At 46.3% G+C, this 22,212-nt stretch overlaps 11 protein-coding genes across 11 annotated transcripts; all 11 read left to right on the forward strand.

Moving 5' to 3' along the window:
• Positions 1–465: 465 nt before the first annotated feature.
• Positions 466–2,100, forward strand: TbgDal_VII6610 (hypothetical protein, conserved; the record flags this gene model as incomplete). The annotated part of the gene is made up of 1 exon (XM_011776746.1): positions 466–2,100. The coding sequence occupies one exon, from the start codon at positions 466–468 to the stop codon at positions 2,098–2,100; it is 1,635 nt and encodes a 544-aa protein (XP_011775048.1).
• Positions 2,101–3,350: 1,250 nt separating this feature from the next.
• TbgDal_VII6620 (hypothetical protein, conserved) lies at positions 3,351–4,313 on the forward strand (the record flags this gene model as incomplete). The annotated part of the gene is made up of 1 exon (XM_011776747.1): positions 3,351–4,313. The coding sequence occupies one exon, from the start codon at positions 3,351–3,353 to the stop codon at positions 4,311–4,313; it is 963 nt and encodes a 320-aa protein (XP_011775049.1).
• Positions 4,314–4,641: 328 nt separating this feature from the next.
• Positions 4,642–4,977, forward strand: TbgDal_VII6630 (hypothetical protein, unlikely; the record flags this gene model as incomplete). Its single annotated transcript, XM_011776748.1, has 1 exon — positions 4,642–4,977. The coding sequence occupies one exon, from the start codon at positions 4,642–4,644 to the stop codon at positions 4,975–4,977; it is 336 nt and encodes a 111-aa protein (XP_011775050.1).
• A 69-nt stretch (positions 4,978–5,046) lies between these two features.
• On the forward strand, positions 5,047–5,943 carry TbgDal_VII6640 (hypothetical protein, conserved; the record flags this gene model as incomplete). Its single annotated transcript, XM_011776749.1, has 1 exon — positions 5,047–5,943. The coding sequence occupies one exon, from the start codon at positions 5,047–5,049 to the stop codon at positions 5,941–5,943; it is 897 nt and encodes a 298-aa protein (XP_011775051.1).
• A 504-nt stretch (positions 5,944–6,447) lies between these two features.
• Positions 6,448–7,650, forward strand: TbgDal_VII6650 (hypothetical protein, conserved; the record flags this gene model as incomplete). The annotated part of the gene is made up of 1 exon (XM_011776750.1): positions 6,448–7,650. One exon carries the CDS (start codon positions 6,448–6,450, stop codon positions 7,648–7,650), a length of 1,203 nt encoding a protein of 400 aa, XP_011775052.1.
• Positions 7,651–8,120: 470 nt separating this feature from the next.
• On the forward strand, positions 8,121–10,334 carry TbgDal_VII6660 (hypothetical protein, conserved; the record flags this gene model as incomplete). The annotated part of the gene is made up of 1 exon (XM_011776751.1): positions 8,121–10,334. One exon carries the CDS (start codon positions 8,121–8,123, stop codon positions 10,332–10,334), a length of 2,214 nt encoding a protein of 737 aa, XP_011775053.1.
• Positions 10,335–11,006: 672 nt separating this feature from the next.
• TbgDal_VII6670 (hypothetical protein, conserved) lies at positions 11,007–12,713 on the forward strand (the record flags this gene model as incomplete). Its single annotated transcript, XM_011776752.1, has 1 exon — positions 11,007–12,713. One exon carries the CDS (start codon positions 11,007–11,009, stop codon positions 12,711–12,713), a length of 1,707 nt encoding a protein of 568 aa, XP_011775054.1.
• Positions 12,714–13,287: 574 nt separating this feature from the next.
• On the forward strand, positions 13,288–16,479 carry TbgDal_VII6680 (hypothetical protein, conserved; the record flags this gene model as incomplete). Its single annotated transcript, XM_011776753.1, has 1 exon — positions 13,288–16,479. The coding sequence occupies one exon, from the start codon at positions 13,288–13,290 to the stop codon at positions 16,477–16,479; it is 3,192 nt and encodes a 1,063-aa protein (XP_011775055.1).
• A 618-nt stretch (positions 16,480–17,097) lies between these two features.
• TbgDal_VII6690 (nuclear transport factor 2 protein, putative) lies at positions 17,098–17,505 on the forward strand (the record flags this gene model as incomplete). The annotated part of the gene is made up of 1 exon (XM_011776754.1): positions 17,098–17,505. One exon carries the CDS (start codon positions 17,098–17,100, stop codon positions 17,503–17,505), a length of 408 nt encoding a protein of 135 aa, XP_011775056.1.
• Positions 17,506–19,165: 1,660 nt separating this feature from the next.
• On the forward strand, positions 19,166–20,560 carry TbgDal_VII6700 (protein kinase, putative; the record flags this gene model as incomplete). Its single annotated transcript, XM_011776755.1, has 1 exon — positions 19,166–20,560. The coding sequence occupies one exon, from the start codon at positions 19,166–19,168 to the stop codon at positions 20,558–20,560; it is 1,395 nt and encodes a 464-aa protein (XP_011775057.1).
• A 663-nt stretch (positions 20,561–21,223) lies between these two features.
• Positions 21,224–21,574, forward strand: TbgDal_VII6710 (hypothetical protein, unlikely; the record flags this gene model as incomplete). The annotated part of the gene is made up of 1 exon (XM_011776756.1): positions 21,224–21,574. The coding sequence occupies one exon, from the start codon at positions 21,224–21,226 to the stop codon at positions 21,572–21,574; it is 351 nt and encodes a 116-aa protein (XP_011775058.1).
• Positions 21,575–22,212: the final 638 nt, after the last annotated feature.

Raw genomic sequence — 22,212 nt, forward strand, 5'->3', positions numbered from 1 at the left:
GTGACACAAAATGTTAATACATCATTTCCCCCTAACTTGCAATCAATCCCCTATTTGTTTCGAAAGAGTATAAATATTTTTTTTGAATGTCTGCGACGAGTGTATTAAATTTTTATTTATTTGCTCTCATGCGTTACGTATAGTACTTCGGCGCTCGTCTTTTTGTTGCAATAAATCGTCCTCTTTGGGGGAGCTCTCCGCGTGCCTTGGAGATACCATGCAAATCTTCCATTTTTTACTATCATCCGTCACAGTCGCTTCACTTTTTTTCATTTTCTTTTAAAACAGTGCAGCAGAGAGAGGGCAACGCATTCCGTTAAGAAGCTGTCAAGATATTTTTTGTCTCTTTGCCCTCCGGCAGGTTGCAGTTGTTCATACTCCGTTCAAGATAAGGGACGGGGGCGTGTAAGAGAACCAAAAGTAAATAAATAAATAAATAATAGCAAAGTAGGCGAGGTTGGCGTGATGCCGACAACGGCGGATATTGCGCAAAGCACAACCGAGCCACTGAGAGAACGACTACGCCGTACAACTGTACCTTCTTCCGTTACAACAACTTCGTCAACTGCGGAGGACACGGGAAGTGGTACAGAAGAAAGCTGCACTACACTCCTGCGAGGGGATCCGCAACTCGCTGCGGTGCTCGGTACGCTGCCAAGTTCATCGCGCGAGCTTCTGAGGCGCATTGAGCAACAGAAGGATGAAATTACCGTCTTAAAGGAGGAAAACACACGGCTACGGGCCCGGGAGGTTGAGGTATCGGCTTTAACACTTCGGCTGCAGCAGCAGTTCTCAGCAACGCAACTTCAAGTGGATCGCTTGAAATCACAAATACGTATGGAACTTATCAACCCCGTGACGGAAGATGAGTATAGGGCAATTGAGGCACTTGAAGAAAGCAAGAGGGATTTACTGGATACGGTGAAATGTGGTATTTTTCAACAACTTGGTTCCATGAGGGCTTCTAGGGATACTGCGGCCAGACGGGCAAGCGAGTTGGCAACTGAAGTCGCACGGCTCACTGATGAGAACAAAGAGCTTCAGCAGCGGATTAAAGAAACTGAAACAGTATTGGATGTGGAGAGGCAATCATTCCGAAGACAACTGCAGGAAGCAGAGCAAAGAGGTAGCTTAGTAACTGAATTAGAGGGGAAACTACGGGATGTGGAAACTCGACTTAAAAATGCTTATATTGATCAAGAGCAGTTTCTCACAGCGAAACTGAATGCATCTGTGAAGACGGAGGATGCGACTAGACTTACACTGCGGGTACGTGAGGCAGAGATGGATGTTGAACGCTACAAAACCGCGGCAGAGTGTTCTGAGCAGAAACTTGATATACTGAAGGGAGAGTACTATGAACTGAAGCTGAAGAACACCCAACGTATCATGGAACTGGAGGCATGCCTGAGAGCAGCGGAAGAAAAACTGAAAACCCTGTCAGACTTGGAACTTGAATCTGAGCTGTTCATATCGAATCTCGCTCAACAAGCGGACGGTCAACTAACCTTCTCCAGTATGTCTGCAGCATCCGCTGGTGGGGGCGTTGTAGGAGACAAGGCTGCGCCTACATCAACAAACGCATTGAGTAGCTATGAAAGTTGGTTGGCACTTCCACGCTCGCGTAAGCTGGCTCACACATTAACTGTGACGAAGCGTTGCTTGAATTTGGAAAACCGCCTTACTGCGCTACAACATGACATTGAGTTTAAAGACAAACAACTCGCGCGACTCCAGACGTCGTTAGAAATGGCCCGGGAGGCTCTTAACAACACAAATAGCCCCTTTGCTATGGTGGAACGCACCGTCGAGAAGCTAACCGCTGATAATGAAGAGCTGCATAACAAAGTGATGAATCTTTCGGAAGAAAACGCACTGCTTCGCCAGCGACTGGAGCAGAGAACAACCGATGTTCAAGTATTGTGCAATCACCGTAAGGAACTCCTTCGCATTCAGCGCATTCTTCGACGCCTCGGTCTTGAAAACCAAGTAGCTGATTCGGCCTCGCTGACGTGTGGGACAAATAGAAAAGTGCAACGACCTCATGACCAAGTGAAGTCGACGCCACTGGGGAACTTGGAGGGAGCGGATACCGGCTAACGACAGCACATTTCGAATCACCAACTGATCCCTCAAAACAATACTCTCGGTACCCAACTGATGATTCTCTGCGAACCACTGCTGAAACAAAGATGTCCGCAACGGAGTGCAATATGCAGCAGACAATTGGTACGGAGGGGAACAGCTTCAATGCAGTAGTAACCCCAGGCGTTATACAGTTTTCCTCCTGAGGTGATATTATTTTTTCTTTTTCCTTCTTGCAAGCAAATGAGTTGAACGAAAAGTGTTTCTGCGCGTCCGACTGCCTCTTCTGGCGGCTCTTTCGCTACGTGTGTAACTCCTCCTCTTCGTTTGGAGCACACCAGTTGGATGAGAACCTCCTTCACTATTTCCACAAAGGGTGAAGAAATTTTAATGGTTTGCTTACTGGTTCACCCTCGTAGATTTTTGTCTTTTGCCTTTGGGCAGTGAATTGGTTCAATGTGGCTGACCGGTGTTGTGAGAGGAGGAAGGGGGGGGGAATCCCAGTGATAGTTAATTGAAGTGGCAGTCAACAGGTTATGGGTGTCAAAATGGTGACATTAAAACCGCTGGTTTGTGTCTACCGATCTTAGCGACGAGATTCTTCCGTGGAAGCAGGCGGGAAAGTTAACATTGTGGAGCGTTTTTTTTTTATTGTTTACAAAACTCCCAATGGCAACAACAACAACAACAAGCGTCGGTAGTGCTGCAAGGAATGCAGGCGGTTATAGGAACAGCGGGTATTTCAGGATGGGAAACACATTTTACCAGCAAGGCGTCACACATTTTTGTTGCGTCGGTATACTTGAGATGAGTTCCTGTCCTGCCATATGTGTGACAATAGGCGTGTTTCGCAGGCTGATGCAACTTTATGAGGGAAGGGGAAATTTGGGAATCAAAATTTAAGGTTTACTTCCCTGCTGCTCGTATTGCAAATTTGCAGTCCTGTGCTTTGTGTCTGTACACACATGCGCACACACACACACTCATAAATATTGCACAGCACTAATGTGCATTTCGTTAGTTTCCTTTTTGTTTGTTTGTTTGTTTGTTTGTGTTTCGAACCTTTATGTAACCTCATCCCATTGGTTGTTTCTTTAAACTCTCTTTTCCCTTCTATTTTTCTTTTTGGGGTCCTCCATCTTCTCACGAAAACTACCTTGGCACGTATACTATTCTCAGTTCACCTCACTGTGGCTCGTTGTTGCATTCGGAACTACTGCTTTACTTACACGGTGACAGAAAGGGAAAAGAAAAAAGAGGGGAAAATGTCATCAACACTCCTTGCAACAGCTAACCAGTTCTATTTACTGCAACAAAAAAAAGGCCGTTCTTTCCCGCACCATGGATTCACACCACGAGCCATCGCTACCAAGCGATTTGCAGAGAACACCACAACGCTATCGCTTTCCGTTGGGTTTTTCCTTCCCACAATGACTCAAGTGCACCAGCAGCTCGAGCAATTGACGGTTGAGAGAGATGATATACCAATGGAAAAGGTGGTAACTACAGTAGTGGAAGCTATCAAAGATAATTTGGTTTTATTTGGTGACAAACTAGCACGACTGGCGGTGCAAACAGCAATTGCTTGTGGACTGGCTAAGAAGAATAAACCCTACATGAATAGTGTGGTGTACCTATGGAACGTATATCCAGGTCTCCACGATCACTACGTGGGGGAGACGCTCAGATACTTGAGGCTTCCACGATTCCTTTCCTCTCTCTTTGGCCCACACGCTTTGAAGAGTGATGTTGATGTTTTCATGCAAGATATTTCCGCTGTCGCGGCAGCGGAAGACTCAATGAAACGTGCGGTTTTGGACATGGTAGCTGATAGTGTTGTTGACATGGTACGCGTACTGCTACCACCGTGGTTACTAAGGGGTCCCGCGCTGTCGTTTAAGCGGCGGCTGAAGCTGTTTGGACATGATATTCTCATGCGTTTCACAGTTGCTGTAACGAAAGTTACGGGTGCGGGAGTGGGTCGGGCCATTGCCGGCCATCGTGGAGAGTACTGGGGTGAAATTATAGGCGTAGCAACCGCTTCATTTTTGTTCGAGCGAATTTCTGCCATGTTTCTGGATTACAAGCGGGCGGGGAGAATAGGCAGCAAGTCGGAGGTTGAGCGGGGGCGCAGCCGAAGCCACAGTCATGGTAAAGACGATGTGAAGGGGCTCACCTCCAAGCCGCAGAAGACGGGAGAAAGGGGGCGCAGGGAAGGGCGTCGATGATTTCACCATCACAGAGGGAAAACTAAAGAAACGATGCAAAAGAAAATGAAATGAAATGAAAAATGGGGAATAAGATAGTGGTACTGAGGGAAATGGAATGGTGACTAGGTGCGTACAAAAGATGGTATGTCTCCTTCCCGTTGTCATAAGTCACTCTTGAATTCCCCCGTAGTGTTTTGCACCAACGTGTTGTTGACTCTGAGGGTCCACAAATCTTTTCTGTTTTAAATTACTATTATTTCTGTTATTGTGATTATTCGTTTTCCATTTGTGTGTCTTTCTCTTCGGATTTTCCCTTGAAAGGGGGGTTACAGCATTTCTTTTTATAATGGCGGCGGTGGTGCCACACACTTTTGTTGTTGTGTTGTGTATGGGTTTGGTAATATTTTTCAGTACTGATGTTCCTCCGCCGCTGGCAGTACATAGACTGCGTCGAATTGGTGCAATTCGTGTGTTTACCCACTGCCTATCCTTAATGATTCCCCCCCTTTTTTTTGCTGCTGTTGACTACATCTGCCTCCATATGAAAGCAGCAAGCGATAGAAATGATGAATTTGCTGTTGTAGTTTCCCCTCGTGATCCGGTAATCTTGTGTTGCTGTGTTTCTTTTTCACACGTGGTCTCAATGATTCGCTCACATATTGTTTCTCTCATTCTGTTTTAAGATATGAAGTAAAGAATTGGGACCACGCAGTTTTAGCTCCTTTTTTGTGCCGCATTGTTCCAAGCACTTATGTTTACCTCAACTGCTGCGTACTGCGGTTCTGCAGGGTCCCGGTTATTTGTTGTGGCGCTGTTGCTCGCATTTTGTGTTGTCACCGGTACAACTGTAGCAGATGAAAGAGAAACAGTGAATTCATCATGTGAAAATCCCTCTCTTCATGACACACATCACTGGGGATTTCTGGGCGGCGGGTATCACATGCAGTTGGAGGTCGAGTTCCCGCTTATTTTCAATTCCGTAGACATTTCGCTTGACCTCCCGCGGACCTTCTTTTTTGATGCGGCAGAGCTTGAGCAGTTGTACAGCATCAAACTGCAGGGTAGTAAAGAAGACATCACCTGGGCTTACCAACCACTCAGGATTTCCTCTGATTACTTCTTTGACATCGAGGCGCCAGTGTTTCATGTGGGGTATGAAGTGAATCGAGTGAACATCACGTTTGAGCGCCTGCCGTCCGCTTCTCGAAGATATTCCAACGGAAGCGCTGCAGCTATTGATATTTTTGCATCGGCTGATGATGCAAGGGGAAGGCTGTTGGTACCAATACATGCGCGATACGAGGAGGTGGACTCAACCACACCCTTCTCTCTTCAGGCATTCTTTAGCCGCAATACTTCTGTGCGGCGGTGCATTCCTTCGATTACTGTTCGCGGTGTTGTTGTGGACCGAGGCGGGCGCTGCGTAAAGTTCGTCTCGGCTTTAATGAAGCGATATGATGACGCATTAACCTCATCATTAACATCTCCTCCCGTATCGGTTTTGGATGGCAACATCCCGGAGCCATCGCCGGGGTGCAGAAATGTACCCGTTGGCCTTTTGTCATCGCTGAGAGTTGTGTACACAACCGTGGTGGCGCTGCAGTGCATCGGAGCCGCTATTGTTATTTTGTCGCTGTTATTGTTGTAAGCAGAGAGGACTAGGGGATGCAAACAGATAATTGAATACGGGCTGTTGGTTGGTTTACATTTGTGCATATATATATATATATATGCGTTGTAAGGGAGAGGAATTAGTGTACAATTCGTGGGAATCCGCAAGCTGGTCGGATGTGTGTACAATTAATTGTTGTTGTCCTCTCGCTGGAAGTGGCCTCAGGACGCAGCGGGTTTTTTTGTTGTGGCGGGAATTTACTTTTCTTTGGTCGAGTGTGTAGGGGGGGGAGGTGAGACATCCACAATTACTCTTTTCGACTGTTTAATGGTGTACGCACGTATCCTCGACGAGTGTGCTTCACAATTTGTCGGTGTAGTATCTACTGCGTTTTCTTCTGTATACGCGCTGTGGAGGTGCTTCTTTTTTTTTTTCAGCTGAAGGACCGCCTCGGTTGTTGTGTTTCCCTTAATAACTCCCTTATTATTATTATTATTTTCTTCTTACTGTGTTTATTGCCTTTTGCATCATGACGTCTCGATGCGGCAGCTGCACCGTGGCATTAAATTTCCTTCTTTATCGTCAAAGCTCGCAGGAGAGCGGAGAGAGTGGGGGTGGGGATATAGTTTGACGTGTGTTATCCAAACTGTGAACAGTAGAAGCGATAACAACATCGAAGCAAGTAGACCAATCATGGTCCGCACCCTACGCTCTGTCACAACACACCGGCATCCCACCGTTCGTGCACCGGCCTCACTGCTTTATAACAATCTTTCGTTTGTTGAGGAGCACTCCTTGCTGGTTTACACATCTCGCAGGGACTGTGTCATTGTGAACACCGAAACAAATCAGGCACATCTGCTCCCCATTGGATCAATGGAAAATGAAATGATTCTCCAATGTAGTGCCATTCATGCACCTGGTGCCGAGGACGGTATGGAACCGCAAGTACTTATCCTCATCACCATGCACAAAACAACACAATTGTGGACGGCCAATAAACCCATTAGTCTTGTATCACATGGTGGTGTGCATGGCGAAGGTTCGTGCGGTGGTCTTGCCGCTTCCGCTGGGGGAGGGGCACACGTCATCATGGGCACAAGTAAAGGTGTGGTGATGTTTGCCGAATATTGTGGGGGGGCTGCACCAATGAAGGACGAGGCAGATCAAGATGCGGCAACATCGTCTTCAATCTTTCGTGTAGCTTCCGCAGTGAAGGGGCACAAGGAGCGGGCGGTCACGGCAGCGCAAATAAGTAGGTTTCCGGACTCCGAACTCCTTGCGGTAAGTGGTGACGCAGCCGGTCAGCTGCTCCTCTGGAGTCGAGACCAGCAGCCGCTCGTTTCCATCTCCACTTTGGAGTGTGTGACGGCGGTCCAAATTGTTAGTGGCGGTGACTTCGTAGTTGCAGCGAGTGGCGCCGGTCGTTTGCTGGTATTAGACTCCCATACTGGCAGCACATGCATTGACGTATGTGCTCATTCAAGGTGGATACACAATTTGTCCTTCAACGCAGCATGTAACATGATTTTGTCTGCAGCGGAAGATGGCTATGTGACGGTGTGGGCACTTCCCAGCGATAAGAAACAAAGCATTGTGGACTTTAGACCTGCTGTCATGCATCACACTCCGCATTCATTGCCTACCGGTGCAGCAATATCTGCCGATGGGTCAACGGTTTTCGTAACTATTTATGATGTGGATGGTGTGAATCAGTACACGGTTACTGCGGACAGAGAGTGACAAGAGGGGACAAGCAGAAATTTAACGGAATTGATGATATGACTTTCGTGCTGCGGTACAAAAGCAACAAAATGATAGAACACATGTGAATAGGCGGCGATACAGGCGTGCAATGAACTGAATGAACCGTTTGCGGTGAGGTGCACCTTTTCTGCTCTCTTTGCATCCTGAGCGCGGGGAGGGGCTGGAGTATTTCCCCCTGGTGTAGCAATCTCTCCGTCTGGCTTACTTTAATTGAATGTTACTCTGGTTCCCAACATTTAATGGTAGCTCTCATTGCAAAAGATCTTGGTTGTTTGCAATGTCTTCTTTTTCTATGTTGTGCGTGCAGATTCCTCTTTCTGTTACCACTGTATTTTGTTTCTGCGCTGATCTGCGGCATTACTCAAATAAATAAAGCAGCGATAGCAATAGCTATAGATAGTGTGAAATAGAAGCCAAGGGAATCAATAATTCGGAGAAGCAAACGGATGATGGAGGGAGCAACGCAGTCCTCACTGAGCCAAATACCCGTTCATGACAGGGTTCTGTTGAGCGGTAACATGGACAGCGTAGATGATGATTTAGAAACTGTGATCTTTAGTGATGGGGAGGACAATCTTGAAACTTGTACAGTAGTGACAGAAACGGATTCAGATGGAGACGCGGGGCAGCACCTTCGGGGGGCAACTAACGGCGGTGCAGCCAACCGCTTACACTCGCAACACACGTTAGGGGATTACTCGGATCATACAGTACAGCGCACAAATAATATTCCCCCCACTCCCGCTCCGGCTATGGCCCCGGTCTCAGCTTCGTCCCTCGTTACTTCAATTGTTCCCGAACCTCAGCTACCCGTCTCCTTTTCTTCGCAAGCTTTTCCGGTTATCTTACCGGTTATGCAAATGACATGGGAACTGCTCGCACCAGTAGCCGCTGAGGAAGGGGTGGAGAGAGAAGGGGAAGTTGGGAAGCAACAGTCGGGTGGAAAATTTTGTGTGCGTTATTGTTTGGCATCAAAATATGGTGAACCCCTACGACCTACGGATATCAACGAATCGGCGCTACCGGAGAGACTTACCTGTGCGTGCAGAATGGGTCGGGACGACATTCCTCAGCCGATGAAGGCCCTGCGGACAAATGGAAGAAATCAACAGACCTTACTATACAAGCACACAATTTCTCGCGAGCACTGTGTCGTGCGGTTTCATTTCAAATTGCAATGTGCCCCTCAAGGATCTGCTGCGGCGGCTCCTTCGGGACAGAAACCGTTCTACAAGTGGACATCCTTTGACGTCACGGATTTGTCATCCAGCAACGGTACATACTGCCGTACAGTAAGATTGTTTCCTTCGCACCGCTACAGTTTCCCTTTAACGAGGACAAACGCTGCTCAGTGCGTGGAGTTGCAGCTTGGGACCCACTATCAATGCACCATACGTGTATTGGGTGGCAATTCTATTGCTAATTGTAGTCGCCCGGTCAGCTCATCGGATGCATCGTCCACAGCAGTGGCGGCAGTCGATGCTTCCGTGCAGTTCTCCCCTTCGCCTGAAGTTGTGCTGACCAATTTTCCACCACCTAAGAAGGTGCCTAGGATTTACAACGGATGTTCACCCTTTTACGTGGAAGAAGATGAATATGACAATGACAACAACAACAATAATAATAATAATATTGATGGTGTTTCCTCTTCTCTGGCCACTAAACCTGGTTACACCCAGCAGGAGCCGAAGGAGAAGTTGGGTTGTGCAACAGTTGAGGAGTCCCCGATGCCTCGTCCAGTCGGACAAAGCTGTGAAGAGGTCAGTAATACTGCGCCGTCGACTCTTCCGAAGCAAACAACTGTGGAAGCGGAGGGGACGAGCGGAAATGCACACAGAACAAGTACTAACCAAACTGACAGTTGGCGCGGGACAGTGACACCCTCCGTCGAGGTGCTGTCAAGTAAGGTGAAGGAACCCAAGTGTTCATTAACTGTTGTCACCACTGGCATCCACTGCAAACAGGGTGTTATGCAAAGCTTGTTGCACATGAATATTTACATGAATCCTGACATTTCGAACTATAAGAAGGTAACGCATCTTGTTATTAAAGGCCCACTCGTGCGCAGCATCAAGCTTTTAACAGTGTTGCCATACGTGCATCACCTTGTGAACGGTGAATGGTTTGAGGGTATCCTCTCGTGCATCCCAAAAGACCCCATGAAGCGGCCACCAAACCTAGCGGCAGTGCTCGAAAAGTTTAATCCCAGTGATTTCACTTACAGTGAAGAGCCCAGCGCTGACAGTATTGAGGTTCTTAACGATTTTTCCATGAAAGCGCTGATGGACACACCGCCAGAGAAGCGTCAGGCGCTCTTCGAGGGGCTTGTCTTTTATCTCCATCCCGCTGCGAAGCCGCAGAGTGACGCTGATAATAATCTTCGCCGTGTCATTGTTGCTTCTGGTGGCACCGTCACGCGAAGAGCCGCGTTGGCATCTGTTGCAATCCTACCGGAAGCTAACATGTGCGGCACCGGGGTGGCCTGGGAAGGGGTGGCGAAGTGCCGAAAGGAGCCCCTGTGCATTTTTGTTACAACTGAAGATTTATTTCGAAGCGTGCTTCAGCAGCGGCGGTTGACTGCAACGACAGTGCAACGTCCACCGGGTTGCACGGCATTACCACCTTCCCCGCAATCTAGACAAAAACGGAAAAGGAGTTGAATGTTTTCTTTTTTTATTTTTCAGTTTTATTTTATTTTGTTTCTGTGTTGTTCCGGCTGTTTTGCGCTTATGCCACACACACACACACTAGAACACATGAAGGACTTTATATGTTTGCTTAAGCCGGTGTACGATTATACATATATATGCAATTATTATCTTTATTGTCATTACTATATGAATGCAACGTATATGTCGACCTGTGCGTCTGGAGGCTAAAGTAAAGAAATATATACCTACATTTATATACATAAATGCAAATATAATAATATATATATGCATCTACCAACATCTTATTTATAGACGCATTCCTTTATATACCGTCGTATTTTGCCCGTACCCCCATCCCATTCTTGTGCGTACTCCTCGTTTTTAAAAATATTTTCTCTTTTTTAACTCTATTTGACCGATTCCTTTTCTGTGTCCACATTTATGTTTTTGTACGTTGGTTGCGGAGAAGCATGATGATGCGTCGCTGTTTTCAACTTTAAATGCATTTAGCATTCACGTATGCGTGTATGTTTCGACGTTTGTGCGCACGTGAACCTTACTTGTATCTGTAGCTGCTGCTTTTCAAGCGTTGACACGTTAGCGTCCCCGGGCTATTGCTGGTTAGGGGGTGGCCCAGATATTTGGTCCCATTCATAAGTAAATAAACACAAGTATGTGTATATGTATGTGAAGCTGCAGACTCGTTCCATTCCTTCTCTCTTTCTTCCCTGTCATATTAATTTTGATTGCGTCGTGTGCGGAGGCGAAGGAGAACAGGCACAAGGTAAAAAAGACACCGACGCGCATATTTTGGTTGTCTGTGTACTTCAACAATATAGCGTAGTGACTAACTCGAGACGAGGTAATCGATCTTCGTGCTCAAGGATCATGCTACGGTCCTTTAGAAGTAATGCTTTTGGCCTATTAATACCCGGAGCTTGTACCATTCGTGGTCGGCATTTGCCTGTCTCTTCGTTGGAGGTCACTGTAGGTTTTACTCGTTTAACCTCCGCACGGGCTTTGTTTTCAGCCACACATTTACTCTGGCGGAGGCAGCATGGACCCACCAACGTCCTCTTCCAACTTGATGCGCTGCCACCAAACTTGCAGCGGGAATTTCACAAGGATGAAAATGCAGTGAACTTGACATATCTAGTCGACCTCCCTTCCTCCAAAATAGCATCGTCTCATGAGGACAGTAGTGACGGCACTACTAAGAGTGATACCAAGAGCCCGGTTATTAAGGTGCTTCCCACGTGGGCCCACATTGTAACATGGTGTTGTGCCACTTGTGGATGCCAGTGGTCGGCTCGTCCAGTGGACCGTACAGATCCACAGGTGGCTGCGTTTTACAGTTGTCCGAGATGCGCGGCCCGCACGGCGAAAAAATACTGTTCAGACACCCCGCTGGCGGTCTCGCCCAGTACTCCTTCGTTCCCTCCGGGGAGACGGTTTGCGGAGGCATTTCCCCTGCTTGCAGCACAGTGGGATGCATGTCGTAACAGTGTAATTCACAACAAGGTACTTTTTGAGTCCGTCGCCGATGTGCCACTGCCTTGCGCCACCATCGCGTGGTGGTCGTGTCCCCATTGCGGGGAGCCGTGGAGGGAGTCAGTAAACTCGCGCGTTCAGCGGTTAGTGCAACAACAGCAGAAACACTCGTCGAACGGGAATGTGAGAAGCAATAACACATGTATCCCGCTGTGCCCCTCATGCGAAGACCGTGGTTTGTCACTAACAGTTCCCAAAGATGGTAACGAGGGGTCAAAGGAGAAATCATCTAGTGAGCGGCGAAGCAAAAAGAAAGGTAACCAGAATAGTGAATTGAAACGCTTCTTGAAGGACAGTCCCCTGCTTCTCGCCGAGGCCCAGTTGCAACCACATGAAGATCCTGGAACCATTGCATTGCGTAGCAACAAGTTGGTTTGCTGGAAGTGCCGCAGGTGCACCTACGAATTTGTTGCCTCAGTTGCCGACCGCTTCCTTCGTTACAAACGGTGTCCGCAGTGCACCGGGGAAAAACGCACACCACTTAACCTTCTTTCCATCCAGCGTCCCGATGTCCTTCGTGAGATTGCACGAACAGTGGTCAGAGGAAAACTGTTGAAGATGACCGTCCACGATGACACAGTCGTCCCATTCGTTTGTCGCAGCTGTTTGTCCATCTACCGCATGCCCATTCGCCTCCGCTGCCTACTGCCTGAAGGGACAACAGCTTGTTCAAAGTGTATGTGGAGTCGATCAAAGTTTACAAGAGAGGTCGTTTCCGTTGGTAAAGGACAAAAGGGTGCTCCCTTCCGTTCACCACCAAAGAAGAAAAGGGGGAGGGATTCGTATGCCGTAGTGGATAATGAGTTGCACTTACGCGATACTGATCTCATGAATTGACATTATTTGCTCAATAAACGTTGGGAAGGGGGCATACACGGCTGTGAAGGAAAAGTTATGTACGTCTATGACACTCTGTGTTGGTGGTGTTGTGTGCAGTCAGTACCTTTTTGTATCTGTATCTGTATCTGTATCAGTGTTTGTTTTGTGTATTTTCGAAGCTAGGGATAACTCAGCGTAATGTCCCCCTTGACTGTTTCGCTGTTTTAGGTGTGGGATAGGGCTTTCTACCTAAAGAATGTTCGTAATCTGTGATTGCCTTGCTCCAACTGCAAATGGTTCGCGTTTCTCTTGACCTCGACCTTTACCTTTACCTCTACCCTTCGGTCCCGCAGCCTCTACTCTCAAAGCAGCGGACGTGCTTGAGGAAAGGTATTTGATAATATCATCAAAGGGGAAAAAGGGTCGACAGACCTCATCCGACAGCAAAGGCAATAGCAGGGGTTCACCAGACAGCGGGAGCCTTCGCCTCTGGGCACGAGAAGTAATAGTAGTGTATAATTCAAAGGTGGGAAATACACCAGCGCACACGCGATACGCACACGCATCTCAATAAAGTTTAACCTTTTAAAGGATGGTTTCACGTGCACCGTCTTTCAGCGTGCCTAACGCAGTAGGAGTTCCGCAGGTTGACGATATCGCCCTGTTTTTATGTGGCCGCGCGATTGCGGCGGAGTGGCCCAAAGTATCTGCTGCAAATGCATCGGCAGCGGAGGCACTGGCTGCATGGTACCTCACGAAGGTGGCGCAGATGCATGAGCGCCCAACCACAGACACCAAAGGGGCATCGAACCTCGGCATGGAAGAACGGTCACCCGTAAGGGAGGCGGAATACTGCGAAACTAACGAAGCGAATTTTTCCGATGCGTTCGAAGCTCTGTCACGCCCTGCTGGTGAGATCGACGCACTCGTAACACAAAAACTAGACAGGGAAGATCATCAACGCGGGTGGGGTCTTTCAAAGAATCTTTTAGATGGTTTTGCAAAGACATCGGGTCTCTTATTAACTGAGAAAGATATCATGGCCATTGATGATGAAATGAAAAGGAGCTTCAGGTGCTTTGAAGAGTTACTTGACATTTGCCTCCACTTTGGAGAAACGACCCATTGCAACAATTTTATATACCATATCATCTGTTTCAACATCGATAACACGGCGCTGTCTAGCCACACCACCCAAATGCTTTGGAACGAAATGGGCATTGATGATCGCGCTGCCGTTATACTCCCTGTGCTGTCAAGACTTTTTAGTGTGTGTGACGAATTAGGTTCTCAGCATGCTGCAGGAAGTATCACACATTCCTTTATTGTGTGGTTAGGCGTGAGTTGGAACTGTGCATCATTTAGTTGGCAGACCCATGTTTCCCGGGTGACTGGCTGTCTACTCGCAGAGCTGGAAAAGAAATTAATACTTGTGAGAAAAGATCCTGCTGCGCTAACGGCTGGTTTGCGTGACGACTCCACACCGCATGCACGTAGAGGCCCGAGGGCGAAGCCATCGCAGAAGGCTTTTGGAGTATCTGGAAGCAATCGACAGTTAAATATCGTCAGCATGCACAAGGCAATGCGTCGCATCTGTGAGGGGCGTACTCTAGATTCAAAGGGTTTGCTCGAGGCACTTGTGGAGAGCGGATCTGGCGCTGCACTACCTTTGCGTGACTACAACAATGTTTTAGAATATATTTTTAGTGAACAGGCTCATGGTGGAGCCGTGGGCACTCAGGAATCGCAACAACAGCAGTGGCACCACTCGATTCTTTCTAATATAATGAATGGTGTGCTTCTATACTCACAGTTTTACCTCTCTGTGAGGTCGCTCGAGGCCTCACTACGTTGCGCACAGATGGGAGTTCTAGTGGGTCATCAGTGGCGTTCCAGCGAGCTTCTCACCATAGCGCATTACAACAGTTTTCTTGTGCATGTTGCATGCCAAGACACTCCGGCCGCTGCTGGTGACATCGCTATTATGCTCCAACTTGCTGATGCAGCCACGCGGAGAGACGGGAATGCGGAAACAGACGTCAATGCTCCGCGATTCCGCGCTGGGTGCTTAGGTTACATGGGTGCGGCTCTGTTACTTCTGATATCCCCTGGAACTGTAGACACATCACTTCGGTCCATTATAATCACTGGCATTGTGGCAGGGGTTCGCCCAACGTCAGAAACTGCAGGTGGTGCTGGAAGCATGCGTTGTGGAGGCAGTGGTAGCGTTAGTAGTAATGCAAACGCCTTGCTTTGCACAGCCGCGGAGGCTGCGACAGGTGGTGGTTCTGTTGTGGTTCAGACAACAGCACAGACAGTACGCCACGCCTTATGGCTATCCGAAATGGAGGCCTTCCTTGATCCTTCGTCGACCGTTTCGACAGAGGTTATTACATCTGTTGCAAGGGCGACATTGATGCTGATTGCCGGTCACTACGGCGTTTGCACGTGCACGAAACCAATAGACAGCGACTCTCTCGCCCAGCAGTTGAGTCTAATCGAGGAATCCACACTTGACTCTACTAACAATGTACCCGAGCCCTCAGAGCTCCTCCTCCGTGAGACCATGCGACTGACGGCGCACCACGCTCTAGCCGTTCAAGTTGGCACAGCAGAGGCGCCATCCGGCGCCGGTCCCTTTAGGATCCTGCACACGTATTTAACAGCCGTGGAGAAACACTACGGCGCGAGCGGGCTGGCCGCAGTGGAGCAGAACTTCTTTTTTGTCTCTACTTACCGTTTCTTATGTGCCATGTGGTTACGCACGTGTGGTTACTTGAAGTCGGCTTATCAAGAGCTCACTCGGCTGGTAGAAAGCATGCTCTTCTACAGTCGCTGTGGATCCGATTCTCACAACGAAAATGTGTCAACACCGGCACCAACTACCAGGAAGGCGTCCACGCAGCCAAACTTGCATACAAACGCAGACCTGCTTGGAGTTGACGAGCATTTGTTGGGCGAAAGTCCAGTGAAAATGGCTGGTTCCACCGTCAAGGAGGAGGAAACGCTGCAGTTTTGGCCGCCAGATCATCTCCTCCTTTGGCAACATGTGCAGTTTGAACGAGCGCAACTGGCTCACTATCTTGGGTACTCTTGTGTGATTCTTGAAATAAGTGAAACGCTACGGCGTGTTAGTGCGGCGAGTCACTTCGTTATGGGTGTATTGTATGCCGACTTAATTGCCGCAATGACATGGACGCAGCGGAAGAATTACTTTGGTGCTCTCCAGGCGCTAGAAAAGATAGAAAGCAACGCCGAGAGTATCGGACTGACGCTCGTGCAAACCCACGCTCGAGTGCGACGGGTTTCCATTCTTCTTGCCTGTAGCCGTTGGCAGGAAGCACTCGATACGCTTCGTGTCATGCAACCCATTCCTTCCCTGCTGGAGCATTGGTACCTCCTCACTCACTTGCACGCACAAAGTGAAGTGTTGATGGCGTGTCCCGACGCAACGGAGGGAGATCTTGCAACTGTTGTGGACCGGCATATACAAGAGATGGAGATGTGTGGATCTTTTGTGGACGTAACGGGAAAAGAAGATTCTGTAGGTATTACATTGCTCGATAAAATGTGCCTTTATGCTTGCATCGATCGACACTCTGCGGCACTCCCCGAGCGGGGGCGGCAATCTTGGGATGAATGTTTAAATGTACTGGCACGGGAACTGCAGCAACGTCAGTTGCAAGAGGGGAAGTGGCAAGTGCTGTGGAACATGCCCATGCGGAATGTCTGCAATGAGGTGCTTTCGAATGCATTACTTAAGAGGGTGCTGAAAACATCCTAAAATGCAGCGTGCAGGGTACTGTAAAAGAGGTGTGGATTGCGGAAACTCGGTGAGAGCAATAATTGGTATATTTTTTGAGGGAGTGGACGTTCTTTTTTTTTTTTTTTAATAACGATTACCCAATAGTTTTGGTATTCGGGGAAGAACAGTAAATTCCTATTGTGGCATATGATGATAGAGGGAGAGGGAAGCGATAGTTTCATGGAAATTTGCTGTTAGCAACTCGAACAGCTGCAACAAAAATACCATTGGACGTTTACACGCACACAAACAAACGCAAACTACATTCCCCTTTTCCCTGTGTACGGAACTTGGCTCACTCATTTAACCATCGCTTTCTTCACGCTCGCTTCCATATGGAGAACTGTATTGTTGTCTTTCCAAATGGTGTATCATGCACCGGATACAATAAAATTCGTCTTTAACGCTTCCTGTTTCTATGTTTTTTTGATGTGTCCCTACACCGCCCCCCCCCCTTCTCTTTCCCCTTCACCTCTTTATTTCATTGATGTATGCAACCCAAAGCTCCGCAGCAGTAGCAGTAAAGATATAATATATATATATATATATATATATCAAGTGAAGGAACAGCTCTAACGACTCTCATCACTTATTACCATGTCGGAATACGCAGATTGCACGGAAGTGGCTAAGAAGGCGCTTGAGTTTCGCCAGCAGTTTTACCAACTGTTAGATAACCCAGAGAGGCGGGGTGATATTGTTGCCTTGTATGCTCCAAACACACCTCTCCTTTGCGAATGGAATGGACATGCCCTCCCAGACACCGCTTCCATCGCTGCATATCTCGGCGGATTACCCCGTACAAATCACAAAGTTGATTGTGTGGATGCGCAACCGCTTCCGGGTAATGAACGGGCGGACTCATTTCTCATGACAGTCCATGGCGTAGTCACATATGATGATGAACATAAGAGGGAATTCTTTCAGAGGTTTGTTATTAGAAAGGTAGAAGAGCGGTATTACATAATGAATGATTATTATCGCTGGTTAAGTGAAAAGGAGTAAAGACTGCAACGTTCATTTATTTGGTGGTGTAAGTGGCAAATCGCGGCCATCTCGCTCCTCAATTACTTTTTGTGTCCATATTATAAAAGGAGGTTTCACTCAGCTCTCTTTTTTTTTCTTTTGTTACGCCCCATTTTTTGACAAGTGGGATACAAAAATACTAAAGAATGATGCAAAAAAAAATGACGAGGAGGAAGTTAAAGAAAAGAGTGAGGGAGGGGAGTATATATATATATATATAATATGATAAGACGGACGAATCTTTTACAAAGGGGACCAATAGTGGTAAATAGGATGTATTTCTGCTTGTCGTGACGTCAGAAATATTGAAGGAAGTAGTTGGAGGGGAGAGAAATTGTACGATTGGGGGTTTGTAGATAAATGAGTGTGTGTGGGGGAAAAAGATGTTTGTTTGTTTGTTTGTTTTCTTCAGTTGGTGCTATTATTTCCTTCAGGAAAAGGAAGGGACAGGCATGGTGTGGTGTGGTGTGATATCTAAAAGAAAAAAAGAAAAAAAGAAAGGAAGGAAGAAACAACTTATGTGTTTCATTGGTGATGAAATTTAATCGGATAATATCGTCTCATCTTTGTCTGTCTGTCACTCTTCTTTTGCAAGTAGTGGTGAACTGAGAGCAGTGACGAAACGTAAGTAAGTGGTGAGTGTTGTGTGAACGCTTATATGTTGCTAAAAATAAATTAATAAATAGCACTAACGATAAACAAACTGTCAGTGTTTATTCGTATTATTATTCCCCTTTTTTATATATCTTTAAAGGGAAAACTTCTCTCTTTTTTTTTTATATCTTTGATTCACTTCTCCTGTCTCCTCTACTTTTCTTCTTTTCTTATTCTCGTGGTTGCCATTGTCGCTGATTCTTATCCTCATCACCTCTTCAAAGCATAAATGCTGACAAGAGCATGAGATATATGGAGAGAGATATTAAAAGGAAGGACATAAAACTTATATTTGCAGTTTGTCTTAGAACAAACTGATGATTAGAATGTAAAGAATAGTTAGAATGAATGCTTTTTTTTAAAAAAAAAGAAAGGAAGGGAATGAAATAGCGAGCGGAAAAGGCAAGAGCAGGGATAAATGTCATCCCTTCTTGGAAAGGGGTGGGACTCGCAAATATAAGTGCACAAAATAAGTAAACAAATGCAATTCTGGCCCGATTTCAAATTCCCCGTCTGTCGCCTTTTCCACATGCGTAATAAGCGCGGAAACGGACCGCGGTGGAGATTGGCACGTGGCGACGCGGTATATATATAATAATAATAATAATAATAATAATAATAATAATAATAACTGACAGGAATTGTGAAAAGTGGGAATTAGCAGCTAAATGGTGACAAACTCACTGAAAGGGTTATGGAGGGAAATAACATCGGCTTCAGCAATAATAGAGGTAATTTTTTTTCAACTTTTGCGTTTCGTGATATATTACCATCTAGTAATGGTTTGTGGCAAAAATATGAACGCGCCCACTTTTTAGGTTTCCACATACACACACTTCCGCCACACGGAAAAGCACACGAGCCTGGTTCTTCTTTTAATGTTCTTCGGTTAGTTCAAATATAGGTAGTAGAAAGCGAAGAGAAAGATCAAGAGAAGTATAGCAAAAAAAGAAGAAAAGAAAGATATACAAGGACAGTAGTTGAGATGTCCACGCGGAAAGAGCCACCGAAGGTTCTTAAAGGCGCCGCCTATACGGAGTGCAGTCCCATATCTGATGTTTCTCATCACAAGGCTTCCGCAAGCAAGGCATTTCTGGAAAATCATTACCGTGGGATGTTGCGTGACACCCGAAGTGGAAACACCGCGCGCCCCGTTGGCCCTCGCCCGAGGGAACCATGTGTGGACGACTTTGTGCTCGTCAAACGCATCGGGAAGGGTGCTTTTGGTGAGGTGTACCTTTGCTATAAAAAATATGACAACGACAAACAGTTATATGCACTAAAGCGAATGCGCAAGACGGATATGATACGCAAGAAGCAGATTTCGCACGTTCGTTCGGAGAAGGATGTGATGGCCGAAGCGGCGTCCACAAATCCGTGGGTGGTGAAACTGTACCTCAGTTTCCAGGATGAACAATACTTATATATGGTGATGGAGTACATGCCAGGTGGTGATATGATCTCATGGCTGTGCATCAAACAGCGGTTTGACGTAGAGAGCACACGGTTTTATATTGCTGAGCTGTGCGCTGCGGTTGCAAGTGTTCATGACATGTTCTTCGTTCATCGTGATATCAAACCCGATAACATTCTTTTGGACGCCAAAGGGCACATCAAGCTAACTGACTTCGGGCTTTCCAAGCGTTTCGCAAAGGTAGGAGAGGAACTTCTTGACTTAGAGGAGGGCAACGACGCCTTGTGTAGTAGCAATAGCAGTGCAAACCTGTCAAATACCTGCGGTTCCACCTGCCAAGGGCCAAATTCCGTACCAGTCGTATCCCCCCACAACCCCCACTCACCCACTGCAAACTACAATAGTTTGACACCTGCCGGGTCTCATGCCTCCGCACATCCCCAGGCTCGTCGCATCTTTGAATCTATTGTTGGTAGTCCGGGTTACATCGCACCAGAGATTCTTCTGCGACAGCGATATGGTGTGAACTGTGATTGGTGGTCTGTTGGTGTTATCATGTATGAAATGCTTTACGGGATCCCACCCTTCTTTTCCAGTGACACGAGCTCCACCTGTCACAAAATAACACACTGGCGGGAGTACCTCACTTATCCATCAGATCGTGGCGTCCCACCGGAGGCGACAGATCTTTTGCGTCGCCTCATGTGTGATCAGCGGGATCGTCTTGACTTTCAGGGCGTGAAGGAACATCCTTTCTTTAATGATATTGATTGGGAGCGATTGCGAGAGACTCCTCCGGCATTTGTTCCTGAATTATCAGACCCACTCGACACGCATTATTTCCCTGAAGTAGAAGATAATACACCGCAGCAACATCATCAGCGACCGGACGAACGCAACGCCGTCAGGGAAGTGGATCCGCGGGGCGTGATATTTGCAGACTACAAATTCAACCTCAAACGGTAACTGCTGTTTTTTTTTAAGAAAAAGAAAGATAAGAAAAAAGAGAGGAAATAAATCAAGAGAAAAGTGCAACGGCCCACGCTGCGCGTACATTTCGCATATGCATATGAAAGATGCATATATATATATATATATATGTGTGTGTGTGTGTGTGTGTGTGTGTTACATCTGCTCATGGGCGTGATCACAGTAAAATGGGGGCAAAAATGTTAAAAGATGAATTAGAAACGAACCTTGTGATACATGTTTATGATATTCATCATCATCTCCTTCTTCCCAGCGTGCGAAATCGATACTCCTTCGCGTTCCCTGTTTCATTTCTCCTCGTCACTCCCTTTTGATTTTTTTTCGATTGTTTGTTTTTTGTTTGCTCTTTTTTTTTCCTTTTTGATGCGGTATGCACACACACACACACACACACACACACACACACACACACACACACACACACACACACACACACACACACACACACGTACAAATGCTTGTAAATAAACTGAAAAAGAGAGAGAGATTTCATTTTTTTTGTTTTATTATATCCTCTTCTTGTTTCTCTTCCTTTTCTTTTTTCGCATTAAAGTCGTTGACAATATTATAATGTGGCGGCAGAATGATGGCGATATTTAAATTGGTGAGAAGCAGCAGAAGGAAGTTGAGGTTGAGGTCATGTGGTACCGTTTCGATGTTCTCATTACTGTTTCTCTTATTTTTCCTTTTGCTTTTGTTTCAGCTTTAACTTCTTTTTGTTTTTGTTTTTGCATTTTAGTTTTCACGGGGATTTGGTTCGTTACAGCGTGTGTGAAAGGGGAGTGGGGGGGAAGTTGGAGGAGAAGCAATGCAGAGGAAAAAAAAACTGAGAAGAGGGAAGAGAAACTGTTATTCGTGTTTTTTTTCCCATCAACTGATCTCGTCTTATTTTTTTTTAATATTTTCCGTTGGTTTTTTTTGTTTTTATTGAGGAAGGGAGCAAGAGAAGAGGGAAGTGCGGCGTTTGGGTACTTGCGTGTAGAGTTTTAGTGTGATATAACCGAAGGGAGGGGGAAGGGAGAAGAAAAATCACAGTGGGACTTTTTTAGTGACGGAGAGCATTTTTCCAGGTATAAATATATATTAAAATATATTGAAATATATATTTAAAAAATATATATATAATAAATCAAATGTCATCCTTTCAGTTTATTGATTTCCCCCCCCCCTCCCTCTTCTGCATTACATTACACTACACTACGCTGCGCTGTCTCGCTTCATTTCCTTTGATGTGTTGTGTTGTGTTATGTTTTTTTTTTAATCTTATTAGTTTTTGTTTTTGTTACTTTAAACACCGATAAAAATATGTTTGGTGTTGGATGATGAGTTGCAAGAAGAGAGAAAGAGAGAGAGAGTAGCGATTAGCACCACCTCAATTTTCTCCCTTGCGTAATGTATTAGAGACATAAGTTCATGGACTTTTATATTTTGTTACGTGTAAATAGGTTTCGCTTTATGTGTTGGTTTTTTTTGTTTTTCTTGCTTTTTTTCTTTTTTCTTTTTTTTTCCCTCTTGATTTGCATGTCCCATGTGATATGGCGGGAAGGGAAGGGTAGCAACGTTATTAAATTAAAATAAGTGAACAAATGAATGTATAAGCGGAGAGTAAAAGCAAAAAAAGAAAAATA

Source organism: Trypanosoma brucei, chromosome 7 (assembly GCF_000210295.1).
Source record: "Trypanosoma brucei gambiense DAL972 chromosome 7, complete sequence".
NCBI classification, from domain to species: domain Eukaryota; phylum Euglenozoa; class Kinetoplastea; order Trypanosomatida; family Trypanosomatidae; genus Trypanosoma; species Trypanosoma brucei.